The sequence below is a fragment of the Porcisia hertigi genome, chromosome 1, assembly GCF_017918235.1.
Source record: "Porcisia hertigi strain C119 chromosome 1, whole genome shotgun sequence".
Lineage (NCBI taxonomy): Eukaryota > Euglenozoa > Kinetoplastea > Trypanosomatida > Trypanosomatidae > Porcisia > Porcisia hertigi.
This window is the reverse complement of record NC_090560.1, coordinates 112,005-133,238: the sequence shown is the minus strand read 5'-3', so window position 1 is coordinate 133,238 and position 21,234 is coordinate 112,005. Positions and strand designations below refer to the sequence as shown.

At 58.7% G+C, this 21,234-nt stretch overlaps 6 protein-coding genes across 6 annotated transcripts; all 6 read right to left on the bottom strand.

Annotated features, from left to right (window-relative positions):
- Positions 1-840: 840 nt before the first annotated feature.
- Positions 841-1,821, bottom strand: JKF63_07838 (uncharacterized protein; the record flags this gene model as incomplete). Its single annotated transcript, XM_067903766.1, has 1 exon — positions 841-1,821. One exon carries the CDS (start codon positions 1,819-1,821, stop codon positions 841-843), a length of 981 nt encoding a protein of 326 aa, XP_067760025.1.
- Positions 1,822-2,488: 667 nt separating this feature from the next.
- JKF63_07837 (uncharacterized protein) lies at positions 2,489-4,324 on the bottom strand (the record flags this gene model as incomplete). Its single annotated transcript, XM_067903765.1, has 1 exon — positions 2,489-4,324. One exon carries the CDS (start codon positions 4,322-4,324, stop codon positions 2,489-2,491), a length of 1,836 nt encoding a protein of 611 aa, XP_067760024.1.
- A 991-nt stretch (positions 4,325-5,315) lies between these two features.
- On the bottom strand, positions 5,316-6,443 carry JKF63_07836 (uncharacterized protein; the record flags this gene model as incomplete). The annotated part of the gene is made up of 1 exon (XM_067903764.1): positions 5,316-6,443. The coding sequence occupies one exon, from the start codon at positions 6,441-6,443 to the stop codon at positions 5,316-5,318; it is 1,128 nt and encodes a 375-aa protein (XP_067760023.1).
- Positions 6,444-7,306: 863 nt separating this feature from the next.
- Positions 7,307-9,415, bottom strand: JKF63_07835 (uncharacterized protein; the record flags this gene model as incomplete). Its single annotated transcript, XM_067903763.1, has 2 exons — positions 7,307-9,101; positions 9,183-9,415. The coding sequence occupies 2 exons, from the start codon at positions 9,413-9,415 to the stop codon at positions 7,307-7,309; spliced, it is 2,028 nt and encodes a 675-aa protein (XP_067760022.1).
- Positions 9,416-9,879: 464 nt separating this feature from the next.
- Positions 9,880-14,415, bottom strand: JKF63_07834 (uncharacterized protein; the record flags this gene model as incomplete). Its single annotated transcript, XM_067903762.1, has 1 exon — positions 9,880-14,415. One exon carries the CDS (start codon positions 14,413-14,415, stop codon positions 9,880-9,882), a length of 4,536 nt encoding a protein of 1,511 aa, XP_067760021.1.
- Positions 14,416-16,916: 2,501 nt separating this feature from the next.
- On the bottom strand, positions 16,917-19,055 carry JKF63_07833 (uncharacterized protein; the record flags this gene model as incomplete). Its single annotated transcript, XM_067903761.1, has 1 exon — positions 16,917-19,055. The coding sequence occupies one exon, from the start codon at positions 19,053-19,055 to the stop codon at positions 16,917-16,919; it is 2,139 nt and encodes a 712-aa protein (XP_067760020.1).
- Between the last annotated feature and the right edge of the window lie 2,179 nt (positions 19,056-21,234).

The following is a 21,234-nucleotide window of genomic DNA, read 5'->3' as shown; positions in this document are numbered from 1 at the left end:
CAACAACGTCGTGACGATAGAGTGGCGGGTGCATGATGCACGACAGAGGGAGGGAGTGGGAGACGGCAGAGGAGGGGGGAGGGGGGGGGGAAGACCTCCTCCCCCCCCCTTTGTGCGTGCGTGCGTGCAGGTAGGCTCGCTGGCACATACGCAGAAAAAAAAAGGATATAGTCAATGGACTATAGGCAGGGGCACCACATTTCTACTTCCTCCCCCCCCCTCTCTCTCCCCCCTCTCTCTCCCCCCTCTCTAACCCTTCCTTTGTTGTTTTGTTCAGAGCCATGACGCATTCTTCCAATGGCCTGCCCCGCTTGCCATCGCTGTCGCCGCGGCGCCCCCCCCCTCCTCCCTCCCCTCCCCCTCCCCCCAAGCCGTCGCAGCAGCAACAGCAGCAGCAGCATCAATAAACCGTGGGAAAACAAAGGGGAGGGAGAGAAAAGTGTGTAAGATACATATGGAGAGAATAGGAGACCAGACGCGTCAATGTGAGTATCCGGGGTTGAGTGAGGAGGTCAAGAAAAAAAAAAGAGGAGGAGGGGTGGTGGTGGTGGTGGTGGTGGTGGTGTGTGTGTGTGTGTATGTGCACTGGGGCGGCTTTGGGGAGTCACAGGACGTGCCTAACGCAATCTGCACACAGAGCATACAGAGAATCAAACAAAACACACACACAAAAAAAAACAGACTCATCATGCTCAAGATGACCTCTCTAGCTTTGGTGGGAACTGCCTTGGTCGTACCTAGAGTGCCGCGTCACTGACGCCACATCACTTCTACTCAGCATCCCGTCCACACGCATGCACACACACACACACACACACACACACACACACACAGCGCCGTCTACAGCCCTTTGTAGTACTTGAGTGTTTGCACCGGTGTGCCATCGAGGCGCTTGAGGTTGTGAAACCGCGTCTCGAGTTCTGATGCCGGTATGGTCTGGTGGACATCAAAGACAGCCAGCGCCGGCACTACGCCGATCGTGAGGCCGATCATCTGCAGCAGACTCTCTGTGACAACGGGGCGGCGCCTGGCAAAAGCGCTGGTGCGGGTCAGGGGCATCATGCACATCGTCGGCAGCATCATACAAGGCAGATTCCAGATGACGCGCGCCATGCTGCATTTCTTTAGACTTTCCCACCCCGCTGCAGTGCTCTTGCCGCGCGGCACGCCGTCCTCGTCCACAACGCCGATGCCCTCCCCGCTACTGAGCCACTCGTTTTTGCGCATGCTTGCCAAGTTGACGATCGCGGCACTGCTCACGGCCAAAAACGGCACCGTCGCGCGGACCAGCGTCGCCTTCGCTGTTCCAGTTGGGATGCGCTTCAGCCACATAGTCGCCATCAGGCTTCCACCGCACGCCACCACGACAGCTGCTGTGTACGCTTTTACGATCTCCGACACTGGCTGCTTGTCAGACGAGCGGTTCGCGTAGTTGACGGCGCTGTTATAGCTCTGATTGAACCACTGGATGGCCACTGTGCGGCCGATGCTCGTCAACGTCGACGGCATCATCATGCAGGGGACAACAATGTAGTTCATTGGCAGAAACATGGACATGCGGAAGAAAGGTGTAATGACCTCCTTCGTGGTGGGGTGGATGCAACTCTCGACGGCCATGCGGGCGCGCCAGAGGTCGGCATCCGGCACGTTATCGGCCTGCCTCGCGTTCCACCTGTCAAGTAGCATCTGATGCTTCTGGAGAGTCCTCTCATTTTCAAGAAGCATCAGAGGGTTGAGGGACTCAGCCCAGTACCGAGTGCGACCCGAGAAAGTCTTCATCTCGTACTTGGGCATGTCCATCGAGAATGCAGTGGCCGCCATCTCTTCTCTTTCCGCTAAAAGAAAAAATTATTAGTAATGTGTCGTGTGTGTGTGTATGTGTTGTTGTTGCTTCAAAATCTGTTGGTTCCAACGGTGTAGGTGTGCGAGAGTCCACGGAAATGTGGCGTTAGCGGATGGAGTGAAGGTGGTGATAAGCGGAGCTGGGTGCGAGGCGCACAATATAGAGGTGAAGGGATAGATGTGTGCGTGTGTGTGTGTGTGTGAGGGAGAGAGAGAGAAAGAGAAGCGATTGTGTGTTTCTGTGTTGAGTAACGGACGGACACGGCGGCGACGGCAATCGTCGCATTGCCTGTGCATGGGGGCTCGAGGGCGCGTGTACCCCTGTTTCTTCCACCCGGGTGTACCCCTGTTTTTTTTTTCACCGTAACGACGACGCCGATGACCCATTGGGTGGTGATGAGCAGGGCGCGTGCGCGCATGTGATGTGTGCATATGTACGTTGTCTGTGCTTGACAGCTGTCGTCACCGTCGCGGTGAAGAGGGGGGGGGGGGGGGGGAGAGGTGGTGGAGGGAGAGAGGAGAAAGCTGTTTGGGCTGTGGTTTTCTCTGTATGACCCCTCCCCCTCCTCCCCTCCCCCCACCCCCCTCTGCTGTGCTTTTGGCCATCACCCGGTGCCGTAAATAAAAACATGCTCTCATCCCCTCCCTACTTCTCCCCTCCCCCTCCTGTTGTCACCGTCTGAAGCCCGTCCGGGAGGAAGGCGACACGCCAGACTCCGCACAAGTCCGACCACGGGCTTGACGGCGCCGGCAGCCGGCGCAGGAATGCCTCTGCCTCCTCAACGGTGGACACCATGTTGATAAAAACGGGCTCCGTCGCCGCGTCTCGATCCGCGTCGTCCAGTCCGTTGTTACGCTTGTCAGCGACACCGCCCGTTGTCTTGGCCCGCTTGAGCAGGTCACCCCCGCCTTGGGCTTTTTTCAGGTGGTAGGAGAAGCTTTGAGCATCCATGAGAGGCACGCTGCACAACCGCACCGCACGCGTGTCGGGGTGCTCCCACACCATCTTGTGCAGAACCCATCGGTCTAGGTGCCGCATGGCCACCTCGCCGCCGGTCAAGACGATCAGGGCATCGCAGCTGTCAACGTAGAGCACGAAGCCACGCAGGAGGTTGTCGTTTGCAAAATTCCTGATCTTGCCTAGGTGAGCCGCAGAGTACACGGGAAAGACGCGGTAGGCGCGCAGCAGCGGGGACTCCGTGGCATGCCGACGCTGATCGCGCGCGCGCTTGAGGATTTGATCCGGCAGCGCTGCAACGTGGCGGTCGTGGTTTCTCCGTTGATGCTCCAGGTTGCGCAGCTCGTACTGCTGCAGCACCTGTGTGTCTGCTGCTAGCGGGTTCAGAACACTGGACCCGAACAGGTTCGACACAAGGTTTCTCGTGGAGAGCCGGTCGTGCAAGAGGCGACTCGCTGCCGACAAAGTGAGCGCCGTCAGGCCACCGCTGCTTCCGTTAGCCTCCAACAGCGCCCCTGCTTCGGGGACCGCTGCTGCTGCCTTCCTATCTTGCTGCGCCTTTGCCTGCTTGGCTCGTAGTCGCTCCCGTCGTTCAGCACGGAGCTCTTCTTTCGTTTTAAAGACCTTCTCGATTACAGGCTGCTCCAAGTCACGGTACTGATAGTGGTGCGTGTAGTGCGTGTCAGGGATCACGGGGTGATGAACCAGATCGAGCTGCGCCGCCCGGATCTGTGGCATTGTCGCCGCCACCGGGGACACAATCAGGTGTGCGCTGCCGCCTCCATTGACATCGGCGTAGCGCGGCATCGACGAGGTCCAGCGGTCCCACGGCTCGATGTCAGGGACGCCATCTGCGAAGAGCTGCAGCAGAAGCGAGTTTGTTTGAGCGTGGCCGCAGTGGGGGAACGCCGTAGACGTCCCCTCGGATTGCGTCGCGTTGACAACGTCGCCACCGGCCATGCGTCCGCGCTGGCAAAAGGTGCGCAGTTGCGCCAGGTAGGCTTCGCGGCGTTGCTGCAGGATCACGGGAGAGCTTTGCTGATGCTGCTGCGCCTTTGCGAGGAAATCCAGCGCCACTTGTGAGGCCTCGAGTGAGGACGATGCTGGAGGCGCGACAGAGGGTGCAGCGGAGGGGGCTTGAGGTGTCTGTTGAGCACCAAAGAAGGTCTTCTTGCGTCGAGCGGGGCCGCCGCCGCCGCTGCCGCCACCGGAGCCCGCAGGAGTGGCCAGGTTGGCGTACCGCTGCATGACGCCTTGTAGGGCAGGGTCAAAAGCCCGCACATCCGACACGCCCTGGTAACGCCGACCGCCGCTGCAATCCGGGGCATCTCCCCCGACACCATCGTATGATTGCTGCTGCTTGGTCATTACATCGAGGAGGCTCGTGATCGTTCCAGGTGCGGCAGACGTCGCCGCCGAGGCACCGCCGCCAGCGCTCGCGGAGACCGTAGAAAAGTCGATCGCGACATCGTCAATGCTGAGCGGCTTGCGCGTTGCGTGGTGTTTAGACGGCAACGGCGGCATTTTATAACGATGCTCACTCCCCCGAGCAGACCAACAAATTTTTGATGTCTACGTTCCTCGAGGGGAGGTGATGTGATGTGTGTGTGTGTGTGTGATGTGATGTGTGTATGTGTGAGGGCGCACACAGAAAGGGTGGAGGTGGTGGCGGCCCACGCAAAGACCTTGAAAGCGTTTGATCTTGCTTGTGAGATACAAGAATGATGCAGAAGCACACAGAGGGGGAACAGTGAGCGCTACTCCCCCCTCAACCCAACCCACAACCTCGGGGAGAGAGAGTATACACAGACACACACACACAAAAAAAAAGTGAAAAGATAGAGGAGGGGAGGGAGAGAGAAGGGGGGAGGAGAAGCAGTAACAATGAGGCCTTGACACCACTTTATATATATATATATAGTTGTGGTGGTTGTCACTGGTATCGTCCTCGTTGATCCCAGCGCGGTTCTTCTCATGCGCATGATTCGCCCAGCACGTGGATCGTCTACTCGCGCGCACACAAACACGTCACCTTCAGAACTGAGGAGAGTCCCGTGCGTACCCAGGGGATGGGGGGGGCGGGCGTGAGCAAGGGAGGAAGGGATTTGAAAACCCCTTCCCTTTGCGTGTGTGTGTATGTGTGGCCCTGCCGTAACGGCGACGATGATGGCGGCACACAAGTTGTAGGAATGACATCCGCCGCCTCCTCCTCCTCCTCCTCTTTCAGTTCTCATCGGTTCACACACACTCTTTTTTAATTTATTTTCTCTCAGTTCGCGTTGTCGTCCTTTTAAACGTTTGGATGTTGTGCCGTCTCTCTCTTTCTTCGGTTCACACATGTTTCTTTTTTTTTAATTCTTGTCGCCGTCGTCGTGGGGTGTGGGTTAGGTGGTGAATGTGTGTGCGTGTGTGTGTGTGTGTGTGTGCGCGCAGCGTGGCTGCTGTTCTACTCGCGTTTACCCTCCCACCACCCTCCCCCACCCTCCACCCGCCCCTCTCTCTCTCTCGTTTCTGTCTAGTTCTTATTGGGACAGTGACGCGAGAGATGCGCATCGGAGCCGCAGTATTTACACTGATCCTTCGAGGTGTTGTGCAGTGTGGGCTTCGCCTTCGCCGACAGCGGCGCCGGCGCATCTATCGTGGCTCCTGCCGTAGCAGAGAGGGCCCCACGTCTCGGTTGCGTTGCCACGTGAGCGGCAACAGATGTGCTGGCCACCTCGGCGATAGCCCCGCTGGGGCTGCTTCTGCTAGTGCCGCTTCCATCGCAGTGACGAGTGAAGTGGTCCGCACTGCCACACTTTTGGCAGCAGTTCTTGGGAAACAGCGGCTTGGTTGCAGCGGCCACCACCGCAGCGCCACCCCGGGGATGCCGCCCCGCTTCCCCCTCCATGTCCCCTGCCGGCAACGATGACGACGGCGATGGGTCGGGAGTTGGACCCGAGTTGTTACGTGGACGCTTGCCAGCCTTTAGTCTGTCGCTGCCTCCCCCCTCCGCGTCGGTCGAGCGCTTCGTGTGATGCACCGGTACAGCGCCCCCACTCTCGTAGAAGTCTGCCACCCGTACCCCACTCACCACGACGTGCACGGGTCTGTCACGCCACACAAGGTACGGGATGTGGCTAAAGTCGGGCGCTTCTCTATCGGGCGCAGACGCTGAAGCCAGAGAAGGTGACGGGAGCTGTGGCGTGAAGAGGTCCGCCAGCGTCATGTGTTCCACCGCGTCGTCGTCGTCGTCGTCGTCGACGGCGGCGGCAACGCAGTCAAAGTTGCCGTGCGGTGCGGCCACGTCTTCTCTGGCCCCGTTCACATCCTGAAGAGCCGCAACCCCGCCTTCCTGCCCCTTAAACTCTGCTGCCGTCTTGTGAATCGCTGCCTCCACCTCTGCGGCCACCGCCGCGCTGGTGAGCTCCACCACAGCGAAGCGACCGCAGCCAAACCCCAGGAAGAGACTTCGCTTCACCGTGTTGCGGAATATAAGCTGCAGAAAAGACTCATCGGCGATGCTAGGAATGGGATAAACAAGAAACGAATGCGGTCGCGCGACTGCTGAGGGTGTGTCCATGATGTGTTGCTGCTGCTTCTCCTGCTTCTCCCGCTCCTGCAGCGGGAGCAGGGGGGCGTGGCTTTTTTTGGTCATCGCCATAACGGAACCTCTTCCCCGCCCGAGTGCACTCGATCCTCTTGCTCAAGCAGCAACCAAGCTGGATGCCCCAAGAGTCCACGTGTGTGTGTGTGTATGTGTGTGTGGAGGGTGCAGAGTGGATTCACGAGGGACAAAAAAAAAGGGAGGATGTGAAAGGATGAGAAGCAGCAGCAAGCATGATGAGCGAGTGTCTGTGCGTGCGTGGTTATGTCTCAGCAGCGCTCCGCCTGCAGCTCCTCACAAAAAAACACACGCGCACCCACACACCCACACACACACACATATATATATATATATGTGTGTAGTAGGTGTATACTAGGCTCTTCGTTGTTGTAAGCATCGTTTGCAGCGTCCATGCGTGTCGATGTGTTCTCCTCTCACAATGACCGGGAAAGAGGTGGCTAGAGACAACCCACAGACCAGCAATGACGGGGATGCGAGAAACGTAATGTCCACCATTGTGTGTGTGTGTGTGTGTGGCCGTGATGGCTCGCAACGCCATAACTGTATGTAGATGAGAAGTGCGTACAATATAAATGTACATCTCTGAATGCAGAACAGCATACACCCTTCCCCCCTCCCCCTCCACACACACAAACACACGCAGACACGCGGGGAAGGGAGGGGGGGGGAGTGGAGCTCCGAAAAGAGAATCCATTTTTTGGTGATCACGTGCATCACATCAATGGAGAAAAAGCGGAGCATCACAACACCGCACAGCTGCCACAATCGCGGTTGGAACCGCCGCAGCCCATCACGGCAACAAAAAAAGCTATAATATACATTAGATTCATATATGTGTATACACATGCGTCACACCGTGGGGTCTATCCCCCCCCTCCTCTTCTCTCTCTCTCTCACTTTCACAACCAGTCGGGTGGCAGCGTCACCGGTATGCCAGACCGCTGCGGCTCGGCGCTCTTGAGAAGTGGCGCGTCTCTGTTGGTGAAGGAGCCGTTCACCCGCACAGCATAGACTCGCATTTCTTTGGACTCTGTTGGCAGACCGTGCCCCACCAAAGACTGCGGTTGGATCGCATGCCCTCGCTGTGCCTCACCGTTCACTTCTTCACATTCTGTCTGCCTTTGGGAGTTTCTGCGGCGACTGCCTTGGAAGTCAGACTCATGTCCACGTCGGCGTTGATGGCTATCGCCGCCGTCCTCTCCGTAGGTGTCCGTGTGCGCTGAGGCAGCGGTGTGGTTGTTCGTCCGGTACACGGGGGTTGGCAGGATGTTGAGCATATCGGGCTGCTTCGGCGCGGTGCTCACATTGGGCAGTGGTGACGCTGCACACTGGGAGTCTTTATAATGTACGACTTGCGTATCGGCAACGGTAGCAGCGAGGGATGCCTTGGATGTGGTTCGGGCACCAAGGTCGTCTTGGCTGCGCATATCCTCCGTGCCATTCGCGTCGGACGCGAGTTCAGTCGGCGAGAGGGCTGACAGCCGCGCTGCCACGGTGCTGTTCCGATCAGCAACGATGCAGCTCCGCTGCGATGCGCTGTGGGCATCCGTGGGTGTCACCTCCACCACCGTCGGTGGCATCGTAGCAGTGATGCTGTCATTGCCCGGCGACCGCGTCACGGTCCGCTCTGAGGGCGGTTTCGAAACACCGTTGCTGGGATGACCGTTGGTGCGCAGCGCTGGTGCGTGCGTCGTCATAGGTGACGTCGCCGCCGTGGCGTACTGCGCGGTGCCGCTTGTGCCATCCAATAATGTGGAGTGGCACTCCGATACGATACCTGCCGTGGTGGCGTCCAGACTGCTGCTGCTGCGCTGATTCGCGGATCGGCGTAGGCGCGACTGCACGTACGACGGCCTCAAGGTGTAGGCCAGCTCGCATGTCGGCACCCTCACAGTAGCCGGCGTTGCATTCATACGGGTAGAGATAAGGTCTGTGTACACGCCCCCGGCTATAGCCAACGCGCGCTGCTTGACTGCCATCGAGGGCCCCACGACGTCGCACCACGTTGTCGTTTGCGCGGCCGAGGGCAAGTTCATGCAGTTGGCACCACTGGTGGTGCCTCCAGTGTTGCCGGCGTTCTTGAACGTTGCTGTCTCGTCGTTGTCGTCGTCGTCGGGGGTGAGGCTATCGATGCCGGTGGTGTGTGAGTGGGTCGCCGGCTGCTGCTGCTGCTGCTGTTGCTGCTGTGAACTCGAAGGTAACGCTGGCGTCCTCCAACTGTTCAGCAGCCCCGCTTTCCTTGCGTCCATCGATGCCTGCAACTCCCTGGTGCGCGATTCGGTGCCGTTGTACGTGACAGCTAACACGACGTTTGCTGTGAGGGGCGCACGGTGCACCGGTGGAAGCTGGTCGGCTGCTGCGTGAACACCTGATTTTGCACCACCACGGCTGTGACGCGACTCTGCTGAGTCCAACAGAGGCTCACACATCATAATCGTGTCGTGTAGGTACGGCACATACACTTTGCTGTGGCTGCTGTGGACGCGTCGCACGCCGGCCGGGGCGGCGGAAGCACTGCGGCCCATCAACACTGCAGGGAAGTGCGCAGTCTTACCGAAGTAGTCTTTGGGAAACGTGAACCCCGATTGCTTCCACCTTCGGCGCCGATCGATGGTGCTGCCCGCTGCACTCTCCCACACGGCGGCCGTTGCTGGCCGCGCCGGGGACGCTTCCGTTTCTGCGGCGCCGCTACCCCTTTTCAGTTTGCGAAGTGGGCTCCACTGACGCTGCGACCGCTGCCTCTGCAGCGGACTGTCGATGTCCTGCACTACAGCCCCGTTGCGTGTCTTAGAGGAGGCATCGCGTGCGCCCACAAAGCGCTCCTTTGCCACGGGGTTGAAGACGTGCTTGAGCGGGCGGCGCTTGCCTGAGATGGGGTCGAAGCACGATTCTGCAAAGTCGTGTCTCCACGAAAACATCGAGGCGCGTTGCTGTGCTCTTCGCTCACGCACGCGTTGTTCTCTCTCCGGCGGTGGAGCGAAGAAGTCGAGGTTGACGCGGGTCGTCATCGCGGAGGGAGGGGGAGGGGGAAGGAGGAGGTGTGCGTGTGTGTATGTGTGTTTGCCTTCGCGTTTCTCTGTTCTAAAGTATTCGAGTGCGAGCGAGTGTCAGCAGGTAGGTATGGTGTGTGTGTGTGTGTGTGTGTGTGAGGGGTGGGAGGGGGGGGGGGAGGGAAGAACATAGAGGCGTTGAGTATGGCATATGCGTGAGGGCAGTGCCACGAGTCGGGGAGGGAGGGGGGGGACTCGACATCTTTCATGTTCGCTGTTGTTCCGAGGCACCGTTTTCGAGCGTGCATTTATGCGTCTGTACCCCGTCCCTCCGTGTGCGCGTGTGTGTGTGTTTGGGTGGGTGCAGGGGAGGGGGAAGAGGATCCACGTTCGTTGACAGGAATACGACGATGCTCACCGTCGGCACCGCGCAAAGGAGAAGAAGACGAGGAGGGGGGGGGAGGAAGATGCGTGTGCGCCCGTCAATCCTCATCCGCGAAGAGCTCTCGAATGATGCCGCTGTATCGATAATGAATGGCAGGGCGAACCAACCGCCCTGTCGTGGTGCGGGTGTGGTGCACAACATCCCAGACATCGTACAGTACGCGGACATGTCGCACACGCTCGTGTGGGGCCGCATCGCCGTGCAGCGCCGCCCACGCTGCAAGCGAAGTGGCGACGGCCTTATTCAACGCGGGGTTACCCAAGCACTGGGGCCACCCCCAATTGGCGGCATTGGCGACGGCGGCATCGGCGCTGGTCTGGAGGAAGTCGCCCAGATGGCGTTCATCGGTGAGGACGAGCGCGCATATGTATCGTCGATACGGGTGCACCAGGACGCAGACGCCACACGGCAGGCAGAGCGGGTGCCTCGCGTAGAGCGCCTCGAGCGGCTCGAGGGGAACGCAGTGGCCATCGCTCGTCGTGGCGTGGTGCGGCCGCAGAGAGGCGATTCGTCGGAAGGCACCGTCTGGACAGCGTTCGACCACTTCTTCGGTGTGCAGCCAGCCGTTCTTCTCAAGCACCGCCGCCGTCCTCTCTGGCTGTCGGTAGTAGCCTGCCATGACGGTGGGGCCGCGCAGCAGCAGCTCACCTGTTGGCCGGTCTGAGTGATGCGTCCAGCGATTCCTAACAGCGCTGCCGCTATCGCATGAGGCTGCCGCAGCCGTGCCAGTCCTATTTAATGGAGCGACGTTGGCAGGGATAACGTCGCGCGTCTTGACGTGCACAGGTCCCAGCGGGCCGCCTATGGAGTCGATTTGCGTCGCGCAGTACGCCTGCTGCAGTCCGCACCCGGCGGTCTCTGTGACGCCGTACGACTGTACGACAGACGCCCCACAGACAATCTCGAGGTATTCTTGGTCCCGTGGATGCAGGGAGGCAGCGCCAGGGCCACCACGGACGGAGACGAGCCGGCAGCGGCCACCGAGCAGCTCGCGCGAGGGGGCGAAGATGGTGGAGAGCAGGAACGGTGTGTGCAGCCCGCGTCGCATTGCCTGTCGCCGCGCCTCGTACGCAGCCTCGAACAGTAGCTGACGGTACCCCGTGGACACCATCGACTCGACGGTGCGGCGCAGACGCGCCAGGGTCGCTGGCAGCGCTGGGAAGATAGTAGGCCGGTACTCGGTGAGGTCGCCGTGTGGACGCGCCCACGCGTCGAGGAGGGTGCGGCGTGTGCCGTAGCAGACGAGGATGCCGCGGATGAGCGATACTGTCTCCGCGATAAATTCGCATATGTCGTGCAGGGGAAGGTACGCCATGTACGACGGTCGTCCTGCTGGTGCTGTCCGAGAGCGCAGGGCAGGCATGTGGGCGGTCGTTGTGTAGCGGGCTACGCGACTGTGCCGCTGCCGACTGCCTCCGGCTGTCCCTGCAGTGCTGCTGTTGGTGCTGATACTTTTGGCAGCAGTACTGGTAGGCATGTTGCCTATGCGCGCCACGCGACGCAGCCCGTTGTCGTCGTCGTTGTTGTCGTCAACGTCTGTCGAGCTGAGGTATTCGTGGTGAGCAGCCATGGATGCCTTGAGAGCGCCATGCGTGAGAAGAACGCCTTTGGGGTCACCTTCGGTGTAGAAGATGAAGGCAAGGTCGTCTGGCCGGAGAGGTGTGAGTGGGAGCTGCGGAGGCTCGTCGTTGGTGGCCATGAGCGGCGCGGTGGCGTTGCCCACCAGAACCGATGACGCTTGCACCGCGTGTCCATAGTGGCCTCCGTTCCCGCTCGGGGACAACGCCGTTCGTGCCTTCCTCCCCCCCTCCCGCGCAACCGTCACGTGCCATGCGGCGGCGCCAACGGAAGGCTTCGCTGCGCTGCTGCTGCGGCTACTACTCTTGTCGCACTTGGGGGCAGCAGTATCGAACCGCACAATGGGTGCCGTGCACGCGGTGCCAATACCGCTATCACTCAGGGAGGTCGGGGCGCAGTCAGCGTTGCCAATGGCGGTCGCCGACGCGGCGCTTCCATCGTGCGAGTCGGCCGCTGCAGGCGTGGGGCTGCGGGGAGACGCGCCTGGGGGCCCCGAGTCCACCACCCCACACGCGCCGTCGTCTTTCCTGGGGTGTGTCCAGCGGTGCTGCTGCTGTAGTCCGCGTAGCCGAGCTCGCTGCTCCTGTTGCCGCCGCTGTCGCACTTTGCGCTGTCGCCACACTGTGAGCTTCGTCTCCCCATGCATGAGCACGTCGCTCCACCAGAGCGCCTCCTCCTCTTCCTCCTCCTCCTCCCCATCGACGTCGTCGCTGTCTCCATCCGCGGTGGCATCTCTTCTCTCCGGGGCCGCCACGTCCCTGGCCCGGTGCAACGGCGGCCGCTCTTGCGTGTTTATAGGCAAACAACAGGGTTGCGGTGCTGCGGTAGATGATGAACGTCGACGCACCCGTGACGCGCGGCTGCCGCGCGGGGGTTCGGCGCAGCGGACGACGATGAACACCGGTGGCGGCGCCTGCCGTTTCTTTGGGGGCCTCGCTGAAGCGTACTGAGGCGGCGCAGCAGTCCCTGCGTCGCCACGTGACGGCGTGCGATCATGAAGGTGGTTGTGGTGCGTATTGTCTTGCGTACTGCAGTGATAAGCCTCCATGTACTTGGCGGTTGTGGGTGTGCACGGGGCTGTTGTGCTGCCGCTTCGAGCAGCCACGGCTTTATCAAAGTGCTGGCGTAGGGCGCGATGGACAGCGGGGCTGCACACCACCGCCTTCATCTCAGACGCCGCGTCCATGGCGACCCGTTTCATGGTCCGCGTCGAGCTGTCGAACACCACCACCACCAGCCCAATACTCCACGCAGCGTAGCACGTGACGAGCCATTCCCATCGCGTGTCTTCAACGATCCCGATCAGGTCTCCGGGGCGAAGGCCCATGCTACGAAGACCGAAACCGAATGCCTCCACACGCGACCACCACACAGCCGCGGTCATGTACTGCCGCGGGCCCAAGTAGTAGAGCGAGAGCGACTCCGACTGCTGCGACGAGAGCGGAGAAGCAGCGGTGTCACTGTCACCACCACCACCACCACCACCACCACCGCCTAGGAGAGTGAAGGGCTGCGAGTGACGCCTGCGTGATCCATCGCCGACAGGCGGGCACGACATGTCATCTTCGATTTCTCCGCGTGCGTTGTCGACACAGGCGCTGCCGGTGGTGCTCTCCTCCTCCTCCCGCCGCCGCCACAGCGGATCTTCAGGTGTCAGCTCCGTCACGCGATCAATACTGCGCCAGCAGACAAAGGATGCAGTGCCGACGCGGCGGCACGCCACCGCCATCTCCTCCACCAGTGACACGAATCGTTCAGTGTTGGGCTGCAGCCACGAACAGCCGTGCCCCGCAGAGCTAGAATATGTCGTTTGGCAGTCTGACTCGTTCTTGCAGGAGCCCGCCCCAGTCGTCCGCAGCGCGTCATAGATATGTAACGGTGTTTGTATAGGGTGCTCGTTTATTCGAGAGCGTTGTTGTTCTCCTTGTAACGGTCGCCCCGGAAGCCGTGCGGCGAGCTGGGTGTCGACGCCCACGTTGCCGGCATTCGCAGTGGCACGCAACAGAGCGATACGCGCGATGGCGGGCGGTACACTGCCACCTGGCACCACGAGCCCTGGCAGGGTAGTCGGGGCCGCGGTCTCCCTTTCCGCGCGCAAGGCTGTGTGCTGGTTCATGTAATAGTCGCGCATCACCGGCTGCGGCACGCAGGCCATGTGCGGCGCCGCGTACACAGCGCTTTCGGCATCGCGGTACGACCCCTCGTCGTCGTAGTAGTACTGGAAGGCGTCTGCGCAGTCCATTGGAAAGAGCTCGACATCATCGCTGCTCTCATCGTCGCCAGGCATCCTCCTCCACAGAGAAGTCGATGCGAAGAGGGGGGCCACGGCACTGGGCGTGAGGATCGTTGTGGCGGACAGGGAGACGTTCTTTTGCGACTGCGTGTACGCGTGCGGTGGGGTGGTCAAGGAAGCGCTCGCCGTGGCTGCCGCCGATCCCAGCGGTGGTGCACCGGGGAGTGTAAAGTTGTACGGCGATGCCTGCACCCTGTGTTCCAGCGCATGGCTGTACAACCCCTGATGCGAATGACCAGGGAAGGGTGGCGTCGTCGTCGTCGTCGTTGTCGGTTTGGTGGTGGTGAGCAGGCGCGCGAGCTGCAGACGCGACACTGTGGAGTTGGCGGCGACGTCACTGGCGGTGCCTTCACCTTCTTGTTCCTGCGCGGCGGCGGCGGCGGCGGCGTCGTTGCAGACTTTGGAGGTGTGGGCCACTTCGATGGCAACCCCGTTGGCGTCGCGGGCTGTGCCACCGGAGGAGTTCGAAGACAGCGCGTCCTCGTTATCTTTTTCCACGCGGATCGGCGCTGTGGCGATGGTCGAGGCCGTCAACGAGCGGGCCTGGTGTGAGGGCTGAACGCCGCGGTCGGCATCAGCGAGGAACAACACCGAGCACGGCTGCCGACAGGAAACATGTCGGCTGTGTTGTGTGGCGCGGAGGTTCGGGTAGAGAGATTCGTTGTTGCGCCACTGCAGAAGCGTGACGAGCAGCGCGCCCATCAAAGAGCAGCGAATGGTGTGCGTGTGTGTGTGGGGGGGGGGGAGGGAGGGAGGGAGGGAGGGAGGGTGTGTGTGTGGCCTAGGTTAGGAGAGTTCTTGATGACTTTCGTGCGTATCTGCGTGTAGAGACGTAGTCGGTGCGCGCGCGCGCGCAAAGAAATAATAGAGCTGGTATAGCGTGTGGTGATGACGACATGAATAATGAGCACTTTTGATGTAAAAAAAAATGTGTGTGTGTGTGTGTTGTGTTGTGTTCTTGCAAGTGTGAGGTACTTCACACACACACACACACAGAGAACCTCTTTGAATAGCCATGACACGGGGGGAGGGGGGAGGGAGAAGGTGAGGGGGAGTGAGGAGGTCACACAAAGCAGGATACGGAAGACGGTGATGCAAAGAGGCAGGTGAAAGTAGAGAGAATTGAGTGTGTGTGAGTGTGGAGGGGGGGGGGTGAGGGGAAGCGTGAGGGAGAGATGCCCCTTCCACTCCACACCGCCGATGAGTGTTGGGTGAGCAGCACACACCAGCCTCAAGTTGCGGAGAAGCCCACGTGTTGTGCAGCAGCCTTATCTCGTTCCTTTGACGTCATCATAAAGATGATCACATATATGACGGGAGGGGAGGGAGGAGAGGCCCGACTGGCCAGCCAGACTTCTCCCCCCTTTCTCACAGCCATCCTTTACTGTGCGGTGTACGCCATGCGCACTCTTCTCTGTGCATATTTGTGTGTCCGAGAGTATATATGGACAAATATCTCTGCATGTATCAGCGCGAGGCAGGAATAGAAGGAAAGCAGAGGAGGGGGGTGGGGGTGGGGGGAACGGGAAGGAGTGAGTGGATGAGTGGTGGTGGCGGCACACAACAAGACCTACCTACCCCTACCTCTCCCCCCCCACCCCTACTCCACTGAAGGGAGGGGGCTTGCGGGTTCCCATGTTTGCAATTATAGATCATAGCGAAGGATCATTCTCTGTACTCTTCCCTCAACCCTCATTCCACCACTCCCCCCCCCGACCCGCGAGCAAGACGTCGGTCCATCAGTGGTGGGTGGAAGGAAGAGGGGGAACTCGTGGAGCTGGAGAAAGGGAACGAGTGAATACACACACACACACACGCACACACACAAAAAAAAAGCATGATAGCGAACACGTAAAATCACGGAACGATTGATCGAGCACTCCTCCTCCTCCTCCTCCCCCATCGGGAGGCGATATTTCTGAAAGGGAGACAAACAAACAAACAAAAAACCAACGAAGGGTGCGAAAAGAAAAATATTATCTCCCCCCCCTCCCTCCCTCTCTCTCTCCACCCCCCTCCTCCTCCTACATATATAGGTATAGGTATATATATATATATGTAGGAGGGGGGTGGAGAGAGAGAGGAGGGAGGGAGGGGGGGAGAGCACAATCGCTCACGTACACAAACACGCACACGCAGGGGAGAGAGAAGGGAGGAAGAAGGAGGGAGAGGGGAAGGGGGGACGAAGACATCATCGATGGTGGAAACAAGCAATTAAGGGTGGACAACACGGGAGAAAAAAAAAGGTCGCGTCACCGAGAGGGAGGGGAAGGGAGGATGGGGGCAAAAAAAAAAGTGATACGCACACACACACACACACACGCACACACACACGGACAATTTAAGGAAAAAAAGAAAGACGCATACGCGCTGATTTGACTACCCCACCCCCACCCCCCCCCCTCACACACACACACACACCTCACATCACCTGCCCCTCGAAGGAAGAGGACTTGTGGGGTGTGTGTGTGTGTGTGTGTGAGGGGGGGTGGGGGTGGGGGTGGGGGTGCAGAGAAATAATAATATGGAAGAGTCCAATGAAAAATTGTGTGTGTCTCTGTGTGTGTGTGTGTGTGTGTGCGTTATGGTGTACAGAATTATAAATGGTCGCGGAGGAAAACGTGTTTCCTAACGCACCTCTAATGCTCTGAACAAAAAAATTTTTTTTTCAAAGCAACGACAGGTGAAACATCTCCTTTAATATATACAGAAAAAAAGTATGCGATATTTTTTTTTAACGGGCTGGTGAATGGGTTGTAGAGCTGGAAGACACACACACAACATAACATAACACAACACACACACACACACACAGAGAGATGAGAAAAAACAAAAAAAAAGAAGCAATGAGAAGACGGAGCGCCACTACAAATACTGCACCCGATCATAAACACGCGCACCAAGACAAAAAAAAAAACAGTGGCGTATAGGAGCAGCAGAGAGGGGAGGGGGAGGGGAGGGGGAGGGGGATATTTTGAACGCCTCAAAATTTGGCAACGTGCGTGCATCTTGCGCACGATAGCGTTGCTCAACTAACGATTGGTACGGGGCGTGTAGAAAATATATATATATATATAAACGTTTTACAGGATCCCCCCCGCCCTTCTCTCCCTCTTTTTTTTCCTTCGTTTCTTCAGCCCACTCATGGCGTTACTCGACACACACACACACACACACATGAGCAGAGGGTGGCGCTCACTTGATCAATCCGTGAAGAGCTCTTGAATCACTTGCGCGTACCGCACATCAATGACACGGCGCTTGAGCTTTTGGGCAGCGGTCAGGATATCGTTTTCTGGGGTCCACTCATCGTCAAGTACGCGTACTCGCTTCACCAGCTCGAAGGACGCGCGGTTTGAGGCGCGTGCCGTGTCGACCAACGACGCCACAGCCGCCTGCAGGAAGCAGGCATCCTTCAACAGGTCGGGGTACTCGCCCTGAATCCCGTGCTTCTTCGCAAAACGCGTCGCACGCGCTTCGTCGGTCAGACACAGGGCCGCGATGTACGGCTTATCCGGGTGCACCAGCACACACACACCGTTCGGCAGCAGCAGCTCGTTACCGGAGTAGACCGCTTCGAGCGCCTCCAGTGCAATGTACTCGCCCAGGCAGTTCTTCGCCAGCGCCTTGACGCGGCCGACAATGCGCAACTTCCCATCGTGGGTAATGCTGCCAACGTCGCCGGTGTGGAACCAGCCGTCCTTGTCCAACACCTCCTTCGTGAGCTCTGGCTGCTTGTAGTAGCCCTTGAACAGGAATGGACCACGCAAGCAGATCTCTCCCCGCGGCTCGGGGGTATCGGTGTGCTTGTAGTCGTCGACGTCCAACAGCTTCATATCCTCGCCGGGCTCCAACAACCCCGCAATGTTTGTTTGAGTGTCGCCAGAGACTTGAATGGCACCCACACAGACGGACTCCGTCAAACCGTAGCCGATCACCACACGGCCAAAGACGACGTTCACGAAGTCCTGCGTCGCGGCAGAGAGTGGCCCACCGCCGCTGAGCATCACGCGCATGCGGTTGCCAAAGACAGCGCGCGGCCCACTGAAGACCTTCTCGTTCCAATACGGTGTCTCCTTGCCCTCCTTGAGCGCTGCCAGACGACTTTTGTAGGCGTGGTCGAACACACGCCGCTTCAGCGAGCCCGGGGGCGGCAGCCTCGACTCCACAACCTTCTTCAGCGTATCAAAGATCCGTGGGACACCAGCGAGAAGACAAGGCTTAAAGGTGAGCAGGTCACCGTGGGGTCGCGCCGTGGCGTCCGTCAGCGTGCGCGGACTGCCGAAGCCGATTATGGCGCCACGGGCGATGAGCATATTGGTGATGGTGAACTCCATGATGTGTGCCATAGGCAGGTAGGAGAGGTACACCTCGTCATTGGAGGGCGGACCGAGCAGGTCCATCACGCGCGGCTCAAGGGTGTGCATGCCAGCGACCAGCGTGCGGTGTGTATGCACGACCCCCTTCGGGTCCCCGGTGGTCCCACTTGTATACATAATAAGCGCGACGTTGTCGTCATTCAGCGGACCCGCGCCCTTCTCCGCGCCTTTCTCAAGGTGATCGGCGCCCATCGCCTCCACCTGTTCGAAGCTCAGCATCTGGACACCCTTCGTGTCAAGCGAGGCAGGCAGAGGGCCAACGTGGATGATGGCCAACTGCTGCAGTGCGACATTCCTCAATTGCAGCACGTTCACCACATTCGCAGACCCGCACAGAATCACACGGCTTTCCGTCTCACGCATCGCATGCCCCAGGGCCGCCTCGCCCAGGTTCGCGTACACGGTAGCGGCAACGGCGCCGCAAGACCACACACCGTATATCCCGATGAGCCACTCGACACACGTGTCTAGGTAGAGAGAAACGTTTGCGTTCGCGGTGACACCGAGGGAGGCAAGACCAGCACCAAAATTGGCAATGCGTTGTTCCAACTGCGCGTAGCTGAGATACACAACGTCATCAAAGTGTGTGATGTTCATGAGGCGCTCCTTCACCGCCGCTCCCTTGGCGCTGTCGCTTGGCGCCGGTACTGGCTCCTGCGTCACACATTTTACACGACGATAGCCAAGCACACGCGTCTCCTTTCGCTCGGCACAGAGTTTCATCATACTTTTATATAAAGTGGGCCTCGTGGCTGCTGCCCTGAGAAAACTCTCGTGCTGCTCCGCTGATGAACCGGCTAGACGATACGTGCCCGAGGCGGCCTCGCTCTCCGTGCCGGGCACGCACTGTATCAGGCTGCCACCGCACGCGGCACGCCGTCGCTCTAGCTCCTCAGCCCGCGGATCGCGCGTTACGCGCACCGCGTTCAGGCCCGCCATCACAGAGAGCACACAGCCGCCCATCTTTGCGAGTGCGGATGCGATTTTATTGGAGTGTATAAGTCTAAAGCCTTGGAAAGGGGCTGTAATGTAATGCAATGTAATGGAGGAGCAGAGAAAAAGAGTGGAGAGAGGGGGGAGGGGAGGGGGAGGGGGGGTTGCGTGCGGCTCACTGTCACACACCCAACAAATGTAAAACGAAACCAAGTCAAGTAGACGTGAGAAGGATCATGGAGAGTAGCGATAGAGGGAAGCACGCCTCGTGATGGGACACGAAAAAAAAAAGGGGGGCACCCCGTGCTCCGTTCACACAACGGTGCGTCTGTCTGTCTGTCTGTCTGTCTGTCTCTGTGTCTGTCTGTGTGTGTCTACCAATTGCTTCATGAAAGAGAGGCCGGGGGGGGGGGTAGACCTACAGAGCGATATAAGTCGCTTCGTCAAGACAAGGGCGTTCAAGGTGCACACTATTCACCTCGGTCAAGGTGAAGAAAGGGCGGGGGGAGGTTGAAGCGCTCAAAGAAGTGGCGGCATTTTTTTTTTGGCTTTGTTTTGCGGATGTACGTTCGTGTGTTAAGGTTCAGTGAAAAAAAAACAAAACACGCGCACGCCGATGCTCATCTCGCCACCCCCGTTGCCGCACCAGCTGGCGTCGGTTGCTGTATGACGAGGGGCAGCAAATTAAAAAAAAAACGACGGAAAGGAGATGGACCACCATAATGATGATGATGAGGACACGGCGCCACGGAGCAGAATGGTCGCCGCCTACGTGCCAATCCACGCGTCGCCATCAGTTACAGCCACTGCCGCTGTGTATGTATGTGTGTGTGTGTGCTAGAGGAGAAAGGAAGGGTAAGACTCCTATAAAAATCGATGGGGAGTGATGATGTTGTATTAGCCGTGTAGCCTTCACCTCAAGAAGTGCCTCCAAATGCCCTCAACTCAACTAGTGCGGTGCACAGTGCGGGATCTGGCCTACAGCCATAAAGTATGCCCCCCCCCCTCCTCCCTCCCTCCCTCCCTCCCCCTTCATCACGTACAGCATATCACCTGTTTTTCCACTGCCCCCCTTCCTTCCTTCCTCCCTCCCTCCTTCCCCCTCCCCTCACACATACACACTGCTTCTGAGCTTTCCATCATATCTCCGCAATGCCGTATCGAGCGTGATTGTTTATATGTAGATGTACATATATAGATGTAGATATTTATATATTCCCTCTCGTTTTTTTTTTTGGGGGGGTGAATAGGATCATTTTTTTTAAATAGAAAATGGGCATATATATATATAGATAGATACATGTATCTAGATTGATTTTATTGGGCTTAGTGGTGGGTGGGTGGGTGGGTGGGTGGGGGAGGGGGAGGGGAGGGGAGGGGGGACAGAGGGGAGGGGAGGGGGGCAGGGGGGGGGGCAGGGGCCCAGTTCTTCCTTTAATGAACAGTGGTTCCCTGCGGAATGAGAGCGCTTCAATGAGCTGGTCAACACACTCGCCCTTCTCCCTCTTCTCCCTCCCTCCCTTTCTTCCCTCAGAGAGAGAGAGGAAAAAAAAAGAAACGCATACACACACACACACACACTAGTCACAGACAGCCAAGGACAGGCAGGGGAGGTGGGTGTGCTCTGCACCATGCAGACAAATACACACACACACACACACACACACATCACCCTCTCCCTTCCAATTTCTATGAAGACATATTTACAAACAAGGTGTGTGTGTGTGTGTGGGGAGATAGGGGGGGGGGGCACGGCGGCGGGGACCATCCCGCCATGGAAGACATGTGGAGACGATAATAAGAAAACGAGCGCTGCCAATGGTACATACACACAACCGTACATGTACATAGATATGTAAGCTTATGCAAAATCAAGAGAGAGGAGGAGGAGGAGGAGGAGTGTGTGTGTGTGTGGTAGGGGGATGGGTGCTGCCATGAGAAGGACAAGCGAACACGGGATACAAGGACCCAGGAAAAAAAAAACACGCACACACACACACACAAAAAAAAAAAATGGAACAACGTTGTTGTCAAGGATGACAGGGGTGGGGGGTGGGGGGGGGTGTAGGACAAAAGACTACACAGACCCCCCCGACTGACCCCCCGACCGCCCGCCCTTCCTTCCGCATACACTCAAACAGACACACGCACGCACACACACACGAGAAACAGATTGAAAAAAATGAGAAGAGGCAGGAACGAAGATGAA